At 33.1% G+C, this 19,542-nt stretch overlaps 1 protein-coding gene across 13 annotated transcripts in view; it reads left to right on the top strand.

The window, feature by feature from the left end:
• Nucleotides 1-18,217, top strand: part of ZNF644 (zinc finger protein 644) — a 127,765-nt gene extending 109,548 nt beyond the window's left edge. For 12 of the 13 annotated variants that reach the window (XM_068540268.1, XM_068540270.1, XM_068540269.1 and 9 more), the window contains 2 exons: nucleotides 15,688-15,790; nucleotides 16,537-18,215. In XM_068540268.1, coding sequence (XP_068396369.1) covers nucleotides 15,688-15,790; nucleotides 16,537-16,729 — 296 coding nt within the window. In that variant the 3' untranslated portion in view covers nucleotides 16,730-18,215. Of the gene's footprint in view, nucleotides 1-1,175; nucleotides 1,299-15,687; nucleotides 15,791-16,536 lie in introns of all 13 variants that reach the window. The other variant, XM_068540280.1, reaches the window with a different exon arrangement.
• Nucleotides 18,218-19,542: the final 1,325 nt, after the last annotated feature.

Here is a 19,542-nt window from a genome sequence, read left to right as displayed (position 1 = left end):
AGACTAGAGAAATGTTGTGTCTGTATAGGTTTCTTTTGGAGGTTAAGAATGTTGAAGATAAATTTAGATGATCTCATAATTTTAGCACTGGGTTGAATGTATTTAAGGTAAAAGTAACTGGTCAATGGAGTAATAATGAATAAGATTACTGTAATGTTGGTTTGTTTACTTTGGGAAGACACTGGGATATTCCAAATATTTGTAATGCAGTGTTGATTTGAGGAAAGATTGCCTTGTATTTTAAGTGGTCTGAAAAACAATTTATCTTGTATGGGCTTCTGGTTAATAGGGCTCTTTCTTTTGTACGAAGAGAGTCTTTCAAAGATAACTTTTCAGCATTTTTCAGAGGGATAAAATGTAAGAAAGATGTGTCAGCTATGTTGGCCAAGATATAGTACACTTCAGAGAGGGAAAGCATATTTGTGGCTATCACAATAATGTTGAAGAAACCAGTTGAAACATGTTGGGGGCGTGAGGGTTGTCTGAGAAGTTAGGAGTTTCTTATAGTTTCAGCATGTTTACTGTGATGACTAAGATGTTAGCTTGTTGATCATTTATTTAGCACAAAGATTTTAGCAAAATACTTCAAATCATTAACTTTCATTATTGATTGTGCATTCAGAGTAATGAACATAAAATGCCCTGAATAAAATGTTGTGTCTAACAGCTGTTCAGTGGTGTGTTTTACCACCTTTTCTCCCAGCCTTCATCAGAAAGCCTAATTTAGTATTGAGCCTTTTAAGGTTTTGTGGGTAAAACACTTTAATTACCACTTTGTCAACTAGACTTTTTAATTTTTTTTTTATTGGTAATGTTGTAAACTTTGAAACTTCTCAACAGAACTGTGCTATTCAAATCACAGAATTGTATTTTAGGTTTAGGAAATGATCTGCGTAACACAGAAATCTGCAAGAAAGTGATAATAGGTATTAAATCCAGAGGAGCTCAGGGGTTCAAGACACTCCTCCTTCTACCTTTCCAAAGAGCATGGGTTGGCTCTAAATACTAACTACAAACTAATAATAGGTAACTTAATTTCCCCTCCTTATCTTAAGCTAATTCAATGAACGTTTTTTAAAACCATCTTTATTGTGGTACTTTTTTTCACGCTTTTACCTAAGAAAATTTCACTTTTTGAAGTGAGAACTGGATTATAGTTTTCTTTTGAATGATAGGTATGCCTGTGAAGCTTAGAACATGTGTGCATTGCAATACGACGTTTACAAGTGCTGTTAGCCTGTCCAACCACTTACGCGCTTATGCACGAAAGAAGAGTGCTGGACTTTTGACTGGTACAGGTATGTTTGAACAGATAACACAGCAAGTCTGTTTGATACAATACACTTTTTTTTCTCACCAGACTGGTGCTAGTTCAGATGATATTTATAGCTTTCTTTTGTAAGCAGCAGTGAGTCTGAATAAACATTAAATTTCAGCAACTTGTAAACTGTTGGATATAATTTTAAGCAAGTTATTCTTTTTCATTTAGCTCTTATGGCTTGATTTGAGGAAAAAGGTAACCTAATAGAGGTGTGGAACTTTTGAGTCTACATTATTCTTACTGATTTTTAAATTATACCATTTTTGATTTTTAAATTTATTTTTGTTAGTAGATTCTAGTAAGACACCTCTCTTTGGTAAAAAAGATTGTAGTTCTAGCTTAGGGAAATGCTTTGTTAGGCAAATAAATTACAGTGAAATTTCAAATATGTAACTAAATTAGAAAACTAAGCAAACTAATGAGTCTTCATTAGTCTATAGATCAACTTTTTGAAGGGGCAGGCCTTAATAATGGCCCGTGTTGGCAACTGAATAGATTTTTCTTTTAATGCCCCTAAACTATATTTAGGATTAATAAATATAGCTGTGCACATAAATGTTAACATGCACATTTCTGTGTTATTTTTGGTTGGTTAGCCCAACCTTGCAGATACCTCTTCATACTGCTAGCTTGTGAAAATTTTATTAGCTTACTCATATGTAATACTGCTTCTTAAACCCTACAAAATGCCTTGCTCTTTTCGTTTGTAGCCTTTCAAGCTACCCTGCTTTAGCAAATCCCATGTTTCACATCTTAAAATATTCTCTCTTTTCTAAATAGATCTACATAAAATTCTTTTGCCTAAAATTCTCCTTCCAATCTTTTTATTTCTCTTGCTCTTTTAGATCACTTCCTTCTGCTTTCTTCTAGTTGTTGTTTACGCAGCTTTTTTGTTCTTCCTCATGTCTTCCTATGGCTTACATCCAATATGTTCTTGCCACCAAAGAAACACTTGTATTCACACTAGTCTCTTTCTTTCTTCTGCTTCTTTGCTGTATCCTTTGACTTTATATATCGATAACCAAGGATGACTGCTGACCATTTATATTAAAAGGAGGGGAATAGAGTGAGTTTTACTTTACTGGATTAGTCCTCCTACTGTGACATTTCAGTTACTCCTGCCTTCATCAGTCTTGGAAGGTAATTGCAGACATTAGAGGCAGGGAGGCAGTGAAAATAAGAGACTGTAGAAACCGGAAATCATCATTATTGTTACCATAACCACTAACTTGTATTGAACACTTCTATGCGTCAGGCGCTATGCTATGCAGCTGACATGCATAACACTTAATCTTCACAACCACCGTTTCAGTTGTAAGTACTATATAATTCTTTGCATTTTATAGGAAACTAGAGCTTTAGAGAACTTAAGCAAGTTGTCCAAACTTATGCAGTTAATAGTAGCAAACTTGAAATTCAAATCAGGGCTGTCTTACCCCTAGATCTTTGTTTTTAGTCACTATTACCTACCACATACAGGATGAAAGCAGTTGAAAATCCTAAGATGAAGTTGGGTTCAAGGTGAGGATCATTGTGGTGAAGAGTCTAATTTGAAAGAGCAAGGAGGGGAGAGTTCCCTGGTGGCCTGGTGGTTAGGATTCTAGGCTTTCACTCCTGTGGCCCAGGTTCAATCCCTGGTTGGGGAACTGAGATCCCGCAAGCTGTATGGCACGGCCAAAAAAAATTAAAAAGAAAGAAAGAAAAAAAAAGAAAGGGCAGGGACCCAAGAAATGGTTAGGGCTGTATTAGATTTCAGAGGACCTTAGAAAATGTTCCATTCTGACCATTTGGGCACATTACATAAATATTCAATAAGGTAGCTCTCTCCAGTACAGATTTTGTAGTCCATTAAAAAAATGCCTTTATCTCATATGAAAATCCTTCAAAACATAGCATTAATTGCTTATAACTAACAGATAATGACCCTCCATTGACCAGGGGTGCATTCTCATGAACTCCTTAACATCTAAAAAGTTTCATTAGTTGGGGAAATAGTAATATAAGATGAATGGGGATACATTTTTATGGGCATCAGAAAAGGAGATGCTATGTTTAAAATGTTATTAAATACTAACCAAAATATCAGAAGTGTTAGGAAATATGAAGTGTGTGTTAGGCAGTCCTAGGGCAAAAAGAAGGGAAATGAAAAGTTGAAGAAAGTCTAGGGTGGTATTTTCCACAGCCCTTACTCACTTTTAAGAAACATAAAAACCACATGCTCCCTTGGAAATTCTGAAACTTTTCCCCTTGTTTTCAAAATCTTCTTGACCAGTAGAGCTACATAAAGGATATTTTTGCTGATTATTCATGGCAGTAAGAAGTTTTTATCAGCTTTATTGTTTTTTGTTATCCAAGTGGAGAATCTGTATTATATTTATAAACTCCAGATGCCTATTCTCTTCTTCCATATCAGTTTCACTGGTATAAAGCAATGGTCCCAACCTGGTATCCAGGAGGTTTCCACTGGGTTATTATAAGGGATTCATCAATTCATATGAGTAAAAGGCATTAGTTTTCAAGAATATGTAGATGCTGTTTTGATGACTAAAATACAAAATCATTTTTTTAAAAACTTACCTTAATCTAAGTATATCACAAAACTGAGACAATATAAAGGGAAAATAAGTAGATCTAAAGCCTCTGTGCTCTTAGTTCAAGCAGATTTGATTCATGTGAATTGTTAATTATGTGGCCTACTTTGGAAGAAAAAGCTTAGATATCCCTTGATGAAATGGTAAAGGCCTGCTTGGTTACCTGTGATGGAATAAACTCCCAAGCCTTCTTAGAAACCACCAGTTCCTGGCCTCGTCTCTGGGAACTGGTGGCTTTTTGAGAAAGAGAAATATTCTAGCCAGCCTGAACAGAATGAAAAGGATGCCCCTCTGTTTCTCTAATATTTATTTACTTATGACTCAAATACTTCTAATGTGATGGTTCTCAATCTTTGGGGGGGTTACTGACCCTTTTGAGACTTTTACGAAAACTATGGGCCCCATCCCAGAAACACGCATTTATCATCCACAGATAAAAAGTTTTATATATGTAGGCATTACATATCACTTGAAGTTTATCATCCATGGGGCCTTCCTCTGGTGGAAAACTAAGAAAGAGGAGATGCCAAATAAAAATGAAGTGTAAAGAACACAGAACTGGGATTCTGGAGCCCTAAGAAATCTTTCTTTTTTTTTTAAGAATTAGAAGATGCTTAAAATGCCAGAACTGTGTAACATCAAACTAATTTATATGGTCACAGATATAAATCCTAACTTAACTAAAAGGAAATAATGAAGAAAGTAGGAAAGTTTTAGAATTAAAGACATGGAAGAGGTAGCCATACTTGGAACAGAGTTCAATTGTCAAGAAAGAATAAACGTCACAGATTTAAATTTTGCCCAACGCTGACCTAGTTTATCATCCTTTGGGCAGGTTCAAATGAATTGTTTAATAATTTCCATGTGCCTTCAGTTGTGGATAATCATTTATGAAGCTGTTTTACTGAGGGTTTTTTTTCAGTGGATTTTTATCTAAAGTGTCTAGTTCCAAAGGGTTTACTTTATATCCTACATTGCAAATTCAAGACATACTTCTTATTCAAGAATTTATTCCAGTTAATATAGACCGCACTATTGGAAGACTTCTTTTTCAGGTTTTGTTCTCTTTAGATTGTTTTACATGCCCACACAGATTTCTTTTTCCTGGTTGATTCTTTATACAGTCTAATAAGAACATTATTAATTTTCATTAAAAATTAGAAATTTCATACAGTTTATATTAAATGCTTTTGGACTTTTTATTTTAACTGCTGGCTTTTTTGTGTTTAATAATATTTTAATTAAATGATATCTTTTTCATACTGGCAGTATTAAGAAAACAGTATATTTACTAAGTTATTAATAGAGTGACGGAGTATAGTGCCTCTTTCACGAGTGTCCTGGATTGCACAATAAATTATAGGGTCACCCTGGTTATTAAAATTTTTAAATATTTAAAATTATTCAAGGCAAGGTGTATTCTATCAACTTAATCTGCAATCAGGAACAACAAAAAATATTTTGCAGTCAGAGTAGCAGCGAATTTTTAACAGGTAAAGAAAGGGAAATAATTGAAGTCCAAGTAGAGAGAATGCTGTGAAAGGAAATATATCAGTAAGTTGAATGCATGTTTGCACAGTGCTTTTCTGTGGTAACATAGCAATCTGTCATCTCCTAAAAAGAAAAAAAAATAACAGTGGTATTCAAGGTTTTTACTGGAATTCCATTTTACATCTTGACCTCGTATACAAACTCACATTCATACATATACACACTCACTTGTTCACTCATTCACTCACCTGAATTGAGTATGATGCACTCTGATATTTTCTATTTTATTCTTTTTCATTAAAAATAATAGTGGTCATGACCCAGTAAATTGATTTACTACCCACTAAGAAGTCACTACCCACAGATTGAAAACACTCCCCTTAAGTGTCTCTTTTAGAAACTGATACTGAGTAGAATCAACAATAGTAATAGTTTAGAAATCATAACACTCCTTCTGTGGCAGCAAGTGAATTTTCTTTACTCATTGTATTCAAATGTTTAACTATAGATCATATATTTCAATCAACTGCTCACCTTTGGTATTTAAAGTAAATTGGAAATTTCTAGCTACTTAAAATTAATTCAGGAAAAAATATTTTTAAATATGCAAATATGTGGGAGGGGCTTCATTTAATTATCTTCAGAATACTTCCATGATAATATTTTGGAAGTAAAGCATGATGGTTGCTGTTCTACAACAACAGACTTGTCATTATAATTAAAGAATGAGTTTTCCAGTGAGAAAAAAATAATGTAAAGAAATTGATACTAGATCCTTTCAGTCAGTAACACTAATGCAATATATCTACATTCTTTTTTAGTGAAGTCATTGTTTTATTTTTCATACCATCCACTTTTAAGCAGAATAGTAGATTGTGTGTTACTTAATGGGATCTTTTGCCTGTTTTCAGCTTTAATGGTGTAATTGGCCATAGGGGCCTGCAACAACAAGTGCTAATGAACATATAACACAGTGCCAGGTGCTGAGCGGGTATATAAAAGCCACTAGAAAAATCATTCTTTTATTGTAGAAAGTGCTGTAGGAATTCTTTCTGCTGTGAGGGGAAGAAAAAAAATAGTATTGCAAAAGCTTTTCAAGGTGTATTACTTGTCCTTTCATGAGTATCTTCTGTGGTATCTTTTAAAATATTATAATATTGCATCTTCAAGAAACCACATCCTTTTATAGTGATTCATTCAACCTGAAAGAGTATAAGAAAATGTCAATCTTATTATGATTAAACTCTAATGGAGCAAACCAGCTTCTAATTAAACCAAATACCTGGATAATTCCTCCAGACTAGGCTGTATGAGGGATACATAATGAGATATGACCCTGTATTAAAGAACTTCGGAAAGCATTATTGGCAATACATACAAAACTATCAAAGTTAGAGAACTATGCAAGATACTATACACATTAATAGTATATTGACTGTATGTGCTCTAGGATTTCAAGTTGTTTGTTTTGTCTAGGCCTCCTTTCCAGGGGAGCTGGGAATTAAGTTGGGTTTGTTTTTTCCTGCTGCCTTTACTGTTTGTCTACTTGTTAAGTAGGCCTCAAAAAGAAAGAAAAGATAGCTCATGCTGATATGTTTCTTACAATGTTTAAAGTGGGAGGGAAAAATAAAAACAGTAGTCAAATAAAATTTCCATTCATTCAACAAAAGTTTTAGCTGTTTATTGTTGTACCAGGACTGTGCTAGCTCTGAGGCTATAAAGACCCTGCACTCCAGCTGCGTAAACTTAATGATGGTGATCTGTTAGGACAAGGACAAATGTACTGTTGCAGAAAGCTTTGTAAGGTTTCAGCTAGACCCTGAACATGAAGGTTGAGTAGTTTTAAACAGAAGAGATGAAGTAGGACATTCCAGGTAGAGAACAACATAATGTGGGATAAAGGGATGGAATTTGGAGTTCAAAAGGTGTTGGGAGAATCAGTTGTAGGTGTTTGGGAAGATGGTAACGCCGGAAAGGTGGGGTTGATGCTTTGAGTGCTTGCTAAAAAATTTAAGAAGTCATCGAAGAATTCTTTAAAATAAAGAAATGACGTGTTCAGATTTGTATTTGAAAAAGCTATTTCTCATAACACTGAAAGATGGGTTTCTGTAGTTTCTTGGCTATAACTTATCCTGTGGTACTATTCTTCTTTTTTTTTTTACTGATGTGGTACTATTCTTCATTAAGAGTGTCTATCTGTATGTATTTATCTGCCCAGTAATGTGTGATTTATTCAGGATTAGCAAGGTAGTGAATGGTTCAAGTTGAGTAAATTTTCTGGGTAATGGAAGACTAGTGTCAAAGTTGATTTCATCCTAACCATTTTTATGGTAGTGTTTCTAAAATGTTATTCTTGGTTTTGCCTTGAGAAACAATAGACTGAATATAATTTAATTATTTGAGTATTTAAAGTCACGCTTACAGATGCTAATTGTTGTATTATGCCAGCAAAAATTGGGCTATTTGCCCACAATACTGAAAAGCGATTGGCTGATTCATTCACTAATTCAACAAGCATTTTTTTCAGCTTCTTGGTGGTTTATGTATTATGCTAAGTATTACAGAGATAAATTGGAACTTACAATATGGTAGAAGCGCATATATGCATAACTAATACAAAACAAATTTTAAGTGCCAAATTATAAGTGTGCACGAAATACCGTGGAAGTTCAGATGAAGAGGAAGGTATTTTCATCTAGACCAGGGCCCAGCAAGGTTTTTGGAAGTAGAATCTGATTTGGACCTTGAAAGATAGTTAATTGAAATGGAGATGGGGGTCAGGGGTGGGGAAGGAACATGCCTGGGAAGGAGCAACTTGGGACTGTGTGGAAAGTTTATTGAAAACACTAGGAAGTAGGAGATAAGGGAATAGAGTTGGACAGGTAAAGGACATAGAATGCTAGAATGCTAATCCATGATGCTGGAATTAATTTTGTAGGGAGGAGCCAGTAAAGATTTTTTTTTTTTTAAGAATTTGTGTGAAGCTTTTAAAACTGTTTTTTAAATAGAAGTTAAAGGAGTTGATGGGGAAGTGGAGAAATTGTAGATGAGGTCATTTTAGGAGTCCTGAACCAGGACAGTGGCAATAGGAATGTAAAGGAGGAATAGAAATGTCTGGATAATATTATGGAAGTTAAGTAAGCAGAACTTGGCAGATTAGTTAGAGGTAGAAGAATAAGAGGAAAGAGATGGAGATGGGTCAAAGTTTTAAACCTTGTTATTGGAAAGATGGTTGTACCAGTAGAGTTAATGAGTCTGCTGCTGGGGTGTTTGGTAAGAAAACGGTGGGCTTCATTACTTCTCTGGCTGTCATTTATCTAGCAACACAACATCATCTAGGTATCTACTGTTAACAAAGCAAACAATCACACTCAATCAGTAAGTTTGTTTTTGGGAGAATGGAGCCTAAGAGTTTTGTACTATTGTAGCATAAAATATTTACATTTTATGATGCCTGCTTTTGCTGGTCATCGGTTATACAACTTAGGAATTCTATTTGATAATCTTTTTTGACCAATATTTTGTTTTTCATAAAAGTCTTAACTAGTCCACTAGCGTTCCTGTTGGTTCTGTTACTTACCAATTTTCAAGTTTTGTTTTGTTTTTTTAACAATTGACTTAATCTGGATATTTATGTTTGAATTTTTTTAACTTGTCTAATATCTTTACATCCTTAGTTGTAGTGTTGTGTTTGTTATGATTTATGTTCTGACATGAATCTCTTGAATGCTGTTTATAATCTGGATTAAAATTTAGCAGATTTTACAATAAAAAAGTATGTTCCTGGCCAGACCTAAACTGTAGGCAGATCTACTTCAAGTGACTTTATGGAAATAATAAAATAATACACAGATTTTCTCTTTTGGAGGTTAGGGCAAGAGGATGGCTTGCTGGAGACTGGTGGTCCCTCACTTAAGTAAGAAGTGGAAAAGTAGGATTTACTGTTTTTTTGTTGTGTCTGGAGTTGGAGGAATAAGGTTAATTCTTGCTGTCCCAGTGTTTAAAGTATATATTTAATTGTGGCCTTAGCTGGAAGTTAGCTAAACCAGAAATTACCTAGTCAACACCGTGTTTGTTAATAGTTCGGACTTTGGCTGGAATGTAAAAAAATACTTCAGAATTATAAAAAGCCAAATCAGATCTATTGGGATTATAGATTTGTGATATTTAGATTTACTCTTATGATTATTATGAACTCTATCTAATTTAAGTTGAACATGATTATATTAAAGATAATTTAACAAATGTTTAGGTAAGGTCATTTCCTTACTTAACTAATTTTGTATAGGAACAATCATTTACTTCTACTAAATATGAAGTGGTAATTTGGAAATACTGACACTTTTAGAGGGCAGGGAGTGTGATTATATTCAGGTGATTCTAAACAAATGTGATTTAGAGCAGATTTGCCATTATGTATTTTAATGTTTATTCCAATTTTAGATATGTCTTCGTCTTAGAAAAGTGGTTGATATTAAATGCCTATTGTGTTTAGTAAAACAACATGCAAATCCAACCTACCTTAAGGAGAAATTTTAAGTTTTTTTTTCTCACCTGATACCACAGGTACCTGTTAACTCTTAATTGAACAATAAACAACTTGTACCTGGGGGATTGTTAGTTTTTAGCTTTTTGCAACCTAAAAAAACTAGTCTGCCTCCAATTTCTGTTTATAAAAATGTGTAATAAAGTTTCATATTTATGTTTAGCTTTTCCCTTCACATTGATAATGCTCAAAGTATCATTTTACTAATCATTCCCTCTACTTTGAAATAGCAGAGGCTTCTAGACATTGAATGTATCGATATGTACTTTTTCTTGTCCCAAGTAGATAACTTTCTTTGAACCAAGCACATAAAGCTGTTGCTACCCTTAATACAACCTCCTACTTTGTAGGGCAAACTCAAGCTACCTGACTCCTCTAGACTAATATTAAGCCATCAACTTAATACTTACAGCAAAGGAAATCTGCTTTTCAAATATTTTTCACTTCATCCTCTTCCAGGTAGAATGTTAAATCATGCTATACCTAATTAACTTTGCCATAATTGCCCTGTGATTCTAGGTTAGTTACTGTTTTTAGTTATTGAGAATGGAAACTCCAAAAATAATGAAAGTAACAGGGTACTAAAAAAAAATCGAATTTTAGAGTGAAAATATCAAGGGAAAATGATGGTGAAAATATGCTTCTGAGGTTGTTAATTGTGTATCTATATGTTTAATTCTGATTGGAAGGGGAACATTGCTTTCATAACAATAAACTACTTAAACTGCTTTATGTGTCCATCTTGGGAAAAATGACTGGTTTGATTATGGCAGTGTAGGTAGGAATGAAGAGCTGGTGTTGGGAGTAGGGACGTCCTTTCCATTTTTAATGGGCTATATAGAGAGTGGGATTTAACAATTTTTCTCTTAATAGGTATTTTTTTTTATGGGCCAAGAGATTAAGAGGTGGAACTGAGGGCAGCCTTTCTCATTTAGGGTAGTTGTTACTCAGGACCCAGAACTGGCTACATAATTTGCAGGATCCAGTGCAAAATGAAAATACAGCGCCTCATGTTCAAAAATTATTAGGAATATCAAGACTGCAGCAGCAGAGCATTAGACCGAGTATGGGACGCTGTAAGACCGCACAGATCGAACACTCACGAAGTCTGTCTTGCAGGCGCTTTTTGCAAAGAGGAAAGTATACACTGAAGAACAAAGAATTTAGCTTCTCAACAAATGGCTTCCCCAAACCCACATCCCTATTTTATACAAGCTAACATGTTTCTCCTCACCCCCTTAGTTGGGGCTGAGGGAAAGAAAATGCCATTGGCACAGTCGTTTATATGCTTGCGGCTTATGAACCTTGAAGGATAATGGCAGCAACTAGAATTGAGTTTGTTTATCCATCTCATACTTCTGCACCCCTTGGGACACATGCATCCTCTTCCTACCTCGCCACTGGGACCACTGTCTCCATCACCAGCTTGTTAATGGTGGCAGGAATGTTGGCTTATCTGTTTATGTCATTTTTATTGCTACTGTTTTCCTGAATGAGCTCATAGCTACAATTGCATGCCCACCTTATACAGGCCAACTAGATGGAGAAGAAATTGTCTTCCCTCTAGTAGGGCTATAGCATGCCTCTTACTTTGGATGTGTATAATCTGGCCATTATATTAAGTTTGACTTTACCCTAAATATGCCAACAACCAGTTAGGAACAAAACAGATGAAATAGGGCTTTTGACTAAACGGGCAGGGAAGGGTGATTGCAAATAACAATATTTTGGTGGTGAATGTTAATTTAGTTATGATGTTAGTTCTTTACCATAGAGGCTTCAGATGTTTTTAAGAAATAAATCTCCATTCTTTGAGGTCATTTGTGTAGTGAATTAAAAAGAAAATGAAATTCATTGAAGCAGTTATTGTATATAATGGGCAGAAAGGTGCAAGTGGCAAAAGGACTTATGTTAGAGCCCAAAGTAAATTACTTTTCTTCTGTGTATAAAACTAATGTCTCAGAAAGCAGATTTGAATTTGTATCTGTCGTATTATTTATTGATTTGCTTTTTGCTGATCCAGTTTAGTTCTTTAGGCACAATTGTTGTTTTGTTGTTGTTGTTGTATTTTGTAGCATAGCAGTATGATGTTCTTTTTGAGGGCTCATAAGTCTGCTGTATTTCTGTCTCATTCCTATTTGATCAAAACAGCTGTTTTACTGAAAGGTGTATTCTGAAAAAATTTTTATATGACCTTACAGCTCAGCTCAATTCATTCTTCTTACAAGTAAAATATTACTACCAGTAGCAATGTAGATCTTTTATAAATCAGATAACTGCAGAGGGTTTTTTTTTAATATAGTCTTCTGGTTAAAATTGATCACTTTAAACATTTCCTGCCACCCTAAATAGGAAAATTTGAGTAACTGGGTTTATTCATTTCTAAAGAAGTATTTATACTCAAGGAGAAGAAAATTAAGAATTTCTAAAACTATTCTAGTATTTTTTGTAAATTTCAAGTATAGAAACAATGTTAGATTTAAAATACTTTGGAACAGAAAAACGGTATGTGTGTGTTTTGATTTTTGACAGTACCAAGTAAGTGCAAATAAAATTCTGTTGTAAAGAAAGGCTTTGTATAAAGTTATCTATTTGAAAGATTATTCATATAAACAACTTCAATAAACCTTAGGCTATTTGTCAGAAATATTGATGAGCCGCATTATACTAAAACTGACTGTGTTAGTGATGTTGTCTTTAATGTTCTAACAATTCCTGGTACAGTCCAGAATAAAACTGCTTTTCCCTCTAGAGACAATAAAATCTGTTAAATGAGAACATTTGTATAATAGACATGTTTGTACATCATCTTTTTCATTTAGTGGAACATTTTGTGTAAATCATCTTTTTCATGTAGAGATTACCATATAGGTGTCCCCTTTGTGTGCATGTTAATAATATGTTAAATATTCTTTTTTTTTTTTTTTTTTTTTTTTACAGATTTTTCTAAAATTTTGGGCAGTATTGTAGGGGTGATGGTTGGATGTTGATATTAGAAAAAATTATTCCTGTCAAATGTATTCATATTTTACTTCCTAAAATAAATGCCATTTCAGGGGATAAGAAATTTTAAAGTGATGATGGAGATATTAAGACACAGAGATACTTATGTGTAATTACCAGAGGTCCCTGGTTTTTAATATCTTAACTTTATGGACAAGTTTCCAAGGATTCCCAGTTCATGTGATTCCCTAAACTTACATGGAACTCTGGATACTGGAGATTCTCAATCATATGCTGACGGAGTTGTCCTACTTTCCAAAGTCATAATACCTTCAAATATTAATTACTACAAAAACTATGGTATTCTCACTTAAAATTTAGATCTGATCATTCATAAAAACAGCCATAAACTTCAGAGTTTCTAGAGTTTTATTGCATCAAAAGTCAGAAAAAAATTTTTTCCCTCTATTAAAGTCAAAAACATTTCTATACCTCTGAGTAAACATTTCCAGTTCCATTTTTTAAAGTATCACAGCATCTAAATGTAACTTAAATGCTTTGTAACTGATAAAACATTCTTTTGCATGCTTCCCCATCACCCTCTGTCCTTCTCCCTCAATTTGCTTTACACACCTAACATTAGCATTCTGTGAACAAATATTTAAAGGATCGTTACAATGTATTTTATTTGTATCCTACAGTAATTTATTTACATTTTAAAAGGAAATTTGAATACAGTGTGGCAATTTTGACAACCAGCAAGCTCATCAAAGTAAGATTCTATCTGTAATCTCATGATGTACCAAATGCTTGCTCTGTTCCACGTAACAGAGACAGGGATTGTGTGTAGTTTACCTTATAGATAGGGAAAGAGTAGCTGACATCTAGTAGCACATAGCTCTTTGAGTTCCTTAAACTCTTTACTTCCAGTATATGAATTTCTTTAAAATTCACCTAAATTCAAATTGCTCACCAAAGCAACTAGGAAAAAGAAAGTGCTGAGTACAGAGTATGCGTTACCTCATTCTTCCTACTGGTTATGAAGAACCTAGTTTCTACACAGAAGCTAGACTGGCCAAGTGAAGAATTTAAGTGTGACTGCTAGCAACATATTCATTTAAACAAATGATACAGAAGTGTTCTACAGGAACTATAGTGTATATTACATAGCGGTAGAACAGATTTCTGTTCATATGCTGTCTAAATGTCAAAGGTTAAATTGCTGGGTTTTTCTTTTATTTTTCACTCCAGAAGTATTTGTTGAGTTCCTACTATGTGCCAGACTCTTGAATGAGCTAACTAATGAGAACCTTGTAAGATTTTTCTGTTCCAGATTTTGGTGTTTAACTTTGAAGTAGCCATTCTTTAATACTTAACTTGACTTCCTATATAGTTCTTTACTTATTAGATTCTTCTTCTGAGGATAAACAGAGAAAGACTGTAAGACCTAGATTTTACTTTTAAAGAGGCAGGTGACAGGAAGGGAAAAACAGTGGCTTGAATGAGATTTAGGCTTCTCATGGTTTTTAATTTTCTATATGACATTTCTGTTAGCATTGCCACTTGACTACTGTAAGAAACTATGTTTATTGGTTTTATAATAGTAGCATCTATTCTTTTGGAACCCAGACTTCAAACAATTCATTTCACACAATCATTGAATAGCTAGTTCCTATTCTCTCTTACCTAGAATTTTTCCAGGGGATTTCATGTGACGGGTTAACAGAAGAAAAGCCATTTGGACAACTCTTCTGTCACATTTGTTTCCCTCCCCCTTGGATCCCTAGAGATAAATCCTTACCATCTCTTCCTGCTAATTGACCAGCAGCACCCTGGAATACTATCATCCCTTTGTCTAAAGGAATGGCATAGTTTTATTCAAAGAATAAAATGTTATGTCCTGTCTATTCCTACCTATAAAAAATACCTTTTTTCTTTATTAAATTCGATTTTTTTTTGTAATAAATGATTGAAGGAAAAGTCAAGTAACAGAAAAATTTCAAGAACAGTTAGCACTAGAATTTTGATCCACTTTAACATAAAAATCTTTTTTTCCCCTTTTTAATCACATTTTTAAAATAAGCTATAGGAGAAAATATAAAATAAAAAAAAACGTAACAATAGCATTTAACTTCTGGTCCATTTATGAACTTATGTGAGGGAATCTGGATCTGCATTTGTTTTCCAGTAAAATAAAACATGTGCTTGTGTATGCAATACAGATTGAGTTTAAAAATGAAAGTTGAGCATTGTTTGCCCTTTCAAATGTAGGGCTAGCATATAATTTTAAGAGCTATTTATTATTATAAAATTCAAAGTGAATTGGTATATAAAATTGATTCTTCATTGAACTTTTTACTGTTTTCAAAGCATGTGAGATCTGATTAATGGAGAAGTAATCAAATGCATACTTAATGATCTCACATAAAAGGTTATAGTTTTCCTGGAAATAAGATTTAACCAGATGTTAATGTATATATATGATCATAAGAGGAAAGATTACATTGCTGTAATAATTGACCAATTTAGTAATTTCAAGTTATTTTAGTTATATTTTCTCAGTTCTAGTTTGATATGGTAAAGCATTATTTGAAAAAGGAGTACAGGAAGAGTGTATGCTGATAATATTACTGCTGTTAGAGAACCAGCTGCAAGTTAGTGCATGCTTTAGGGAATACAAATGAATACAGACTTTTTCTAACTTGATTTAGACGGTCTGACCTCCCTAGAAGTATAGTATGTATATATACTTGGAATATATGAGAAATGTTAAGTCTTTTTCTTCCCTTTTTTAGCTTTAGATTGTAAACAAAAGAAATCAAGGTCAAGATCCGGAAGCAAGAAGAAAATGCTAACATTACCTCATGGTGCTGACGAGGTTTACATTCTCCGATGCAGGTATATGCCTATATTGCCAAATCTGCTCAGTTTCTTCAGATTTTGCTTTGAGACATATTAGCTATTTTATTCGGGATTTTTAGTTTGTGGCAGAAGGTGCATTCTCAAAAATCAAGTAACAAATGAACTTTTGGAGACAAACTTAAAATCTTATATGGCTCATAATATGCTATACTTCAACAACTAATGAATCAAGGTTTTTACATTAGCTAAGATACTGTGATTTGTAAAAGTGCTTTTGTTTTTGTTGTGTTTTATTTGTGTGGTTTGTTTGGTTTAATTTGATATTTTTTTAATTGTCTTGAGTTCCTGCTTATTGGGAATATATTTTCCCTCCACTCATACTTCTAAGTGTAGCTATACAAACTCATTCACACCTTCCATACTCATCTTCATGCAGTTTAAGGAATTCTGAATTGGGGAGTGGTCTTTTGAAAAGAATAGTGCATTTTGGAATTAAGAGTTGTTTTAAATATATTAAGATGTGTAGATATTAAGACCTTTTAATTAATTTTAACCTAATAGTAATGTTCCCATCTCTACAAATATTAGTGGAGTTATTATGAATTGGCAGTTTTGATATTGTATTAAATCATTTTGACTTTATAGGTGTTTAGAAACTATTGTCAAGTACTATCTCCAATATAGAGTAAAGTTTGCTCCTGTGTTTATGGATTTTGTGGGAATTGGTTTTAAGTAAAGGGAATTGGTCATGTTAAGAGAACTGTTATCAACTTCTTCTCTAGGTTTTGTGGCCTAGTCTTTCGTGGACCATTGTCTGTTCAGGAAGACTGGATTAAGCACTTACAACGACACATTGTAAACGCTAATCTTCCACGGACTGGAGCTGGCATGGTGGAAGTCACGTCACTACTCAAAAAGCCTGCCTCCATTACAGAAACTTCATTTTCTCTACTAATGGCAGAAGCAGCTTCATAGAACAAGAAAACCTTTTAAATAGCAGATTTGAATTGGATGTAAATTTGAAATTCTTTGTCTTTTTTTTAAAGCCACATTAAATTATCCGTTTATAAATACTAAAGCAGGAAAATGGGGAAAAGTGAATGACAGTGACATCAGAGCAAATTGAGTGCTTCAAACAGTAAGTAGTCTCTATATTTTGTATAGGATGGGAGATGTGTTTCTGAGGTTTACTACGTCTTGTCAGTTAACTGTGTTCACTCAATGATAGATCAGTACACGTAAGCAGTCATTAATAAACTGTTGCACATGGATACTTAGACAGACTTATTGGAAAATTATGTTTTCTGCAGTGTTACCAGAATCAAGGTTCTGTTTATTCCCCACAAGACTTGCATTGAAAATTAAGATATTATATTTTGTTTGTATATATTTAGTGTTTTGTATAATACCAGGAACCGCTAACTAAATTTACTCAACTTAGGGCATTAAATATCATGTACTTCATAGTTTGAGACTGTTCACTCAAATAGGGCAGAGTACTATTCTATCTAGATGTGTAAGTGTTTTTTTAAAATCACATGGAACGGTTTTTTTTATACTAAAAAGTGGAGGGAGATTTGTTTAAACAAGTATTTCTAAAAGAAATATGTACATAGTCCTGGAAATTATTCGTGGTAAGGAAATATTCTTTACTCCAGTTGCATTTCTCAGACAATAAAGTGGTGCATCCATGCTACCTCCTACTTTGTCAACAAAGATGCTATTTACCCTTTACATTTTTGTATCATAATAGATTTTAAAAATCTAATGTTCTTTATTGCAAGACATCCTTTTGTTAACAGATTTGTTTCTTTTTAATGTTTTACCTAAAATTTGACATGCTTACAGGACAGGTTTGCCTCTTACTTTATTTAACATTGTAGAAATGTAATTAATAAACAATGCTCACTACACAGTTTAGAATAGGCTTTCTCATTTATATTCTCCTCCAAATTTGATCAGTTAGCAAAACTTAATACACCAATTGAAATATTTCTACATATGATGAGAATGTTTACAATTTAAATTTTAGAACTTGTTTTGGATGTGATTATATGTACGAAAATCATGTAACACTATGCTCATGCTAAGAACCGACATAATGGAATTACTGAAATAAATGTGCTGTGAGGAATGGAAAATATGGTGCAGATGTCTTGGTCATGATCAGTTGTGATTCTCCTTTTAAACGCTTTCCAAAAGCAAATTAATGCTTTTAATCTGAAATTAGATTCCTTTACAAACAACAGTTTTTGTATGCAAGCACCATTTCATTTTATTTCATGTAGTATGGCTAATACTATAGTTGAAACAAGGATATGCATTGATACTTTTCTTCGTATGTAAATAAAGTTAAAAGCAGTTAAAATAAGGAGTATTTTGGTAGAGTATATACATACCTCACTGCCAGTGAAATTGCTTTCCTATGGTATATCTCCTTACCAGAAAAATCTCTAAATAAAAAAAGACTTAAAGAAAATTATAATGTCTATAGTGTGAAACATTTCTTATTTTTATCACTGGTGGAAATGGTCCACTTGAAGTTGTGTTTCATTTGATTTATGTTGTTTATACTTAGCAGGTTACTTTATTCACGTACTTTATATGTAAAATTAGGAAATTGGACGAAATGGATCATTCACAACCAATGGTCTCCTGATCCCTGGGTTACTAGATAAGGGAAAAGTACTTGTAAGTTATTCTCATTTTTCCAAAGGCCTCATAGAAACTGTTTGCTTCTCTATAATGGTGAGTCTAACTAAAACATCAAATTTCTTAACTTTTGACTGAAAATATACCAAGTCTGTGTATACCAGTATTCTCTTACTGAATAAGTTTCATTGATATAAATATATTCTATATTTAAATAGAATATATTTTTTTCATTGGAAGTCATACTACTACATAGCAAGTAGAGTTCAGAAATTAAGGGGAAAAAAAAGATTCCTGGTGGGAAGACTAGCAATCACTAGAGCCCCTTTCAACTCTAATGTTTATAGTTCTTTGATTTAATTAAGCCAACTATCAAGATGTAGGAATATAAGTAGGTAGTTTGACCACAGATTTCATAAGCAAACCTAGATTACATTTTTTATGTTAAACTATTTTTAAAACAATATTTCTCCTTCTGGATATAAAAAGAATTAAATCATCAAAATACAATAATTCAAATTGGAAACAGTAAGCTAGAGGGATTCCTGAAAAGTAAATTAAACAAAGAACATTTTTCATAATAAAGATATTTGGGTTACAAAATTTTAAAAATTTCTTAGGGAGCAAAGTTTGTCTTTTATTTGGCAGCTAGAAAGTTAATGATATATTTTCATTTGGCTTCCACTGGAAGAAAATTATAAAATATTGTCTTAAGTTACATGATAGAGTTTCATGTTAAAACATGAGCTAATTCAGTATTCAGTATTGCTGAATTTTCTTTTATAATTCCTTTATTATTGCCTAAGATGTTTGAGCCTCTTTTGTATTTGAGCTTCTTTTTCTTTTTTAAAAAATCTTGTTAAAAGCATTGATTTATTTAATAGCATCAAGACAAAAAAGTTAACTTCTTCAAAAGTAGTATTTTCCACTATGCTTCTTTAGAATATATTAGAACCATGGCATAGCTAATATCTCTATTTTAGATTTCACACGCTTAGTTATGGGTTAGAGGGAATGATAGTTTTTCAGTAGTAATTTAATTAGACAAAGTTTTTTTAAGGACATACACATAACCTCTCAGGGACTATACAGTTAAAACATACTGGTCCAAAATATAGCTTTGATTTGTTTTCTTC

This window comes from Eschrichtius robustus, chromosome 3 (assembly GCF_028021215.1).
Source record: "Eschrichtius robustus isolate mEscRob2 chromosome 3, mEscRob2.pri, whole genome shotgun sequence".
In the NCBI taxonomy this organism is placed as follows: domain Eukaryota; kingdom Metazoa; phylum Chordata; class Mammalia; order Artiodactyla; family Eschrichtiidae; genus Eschrichtius; species Eschrichtius robustus.
This window is presented reverse-complemented; position numbering and strand designations above follow the sequence as displayed.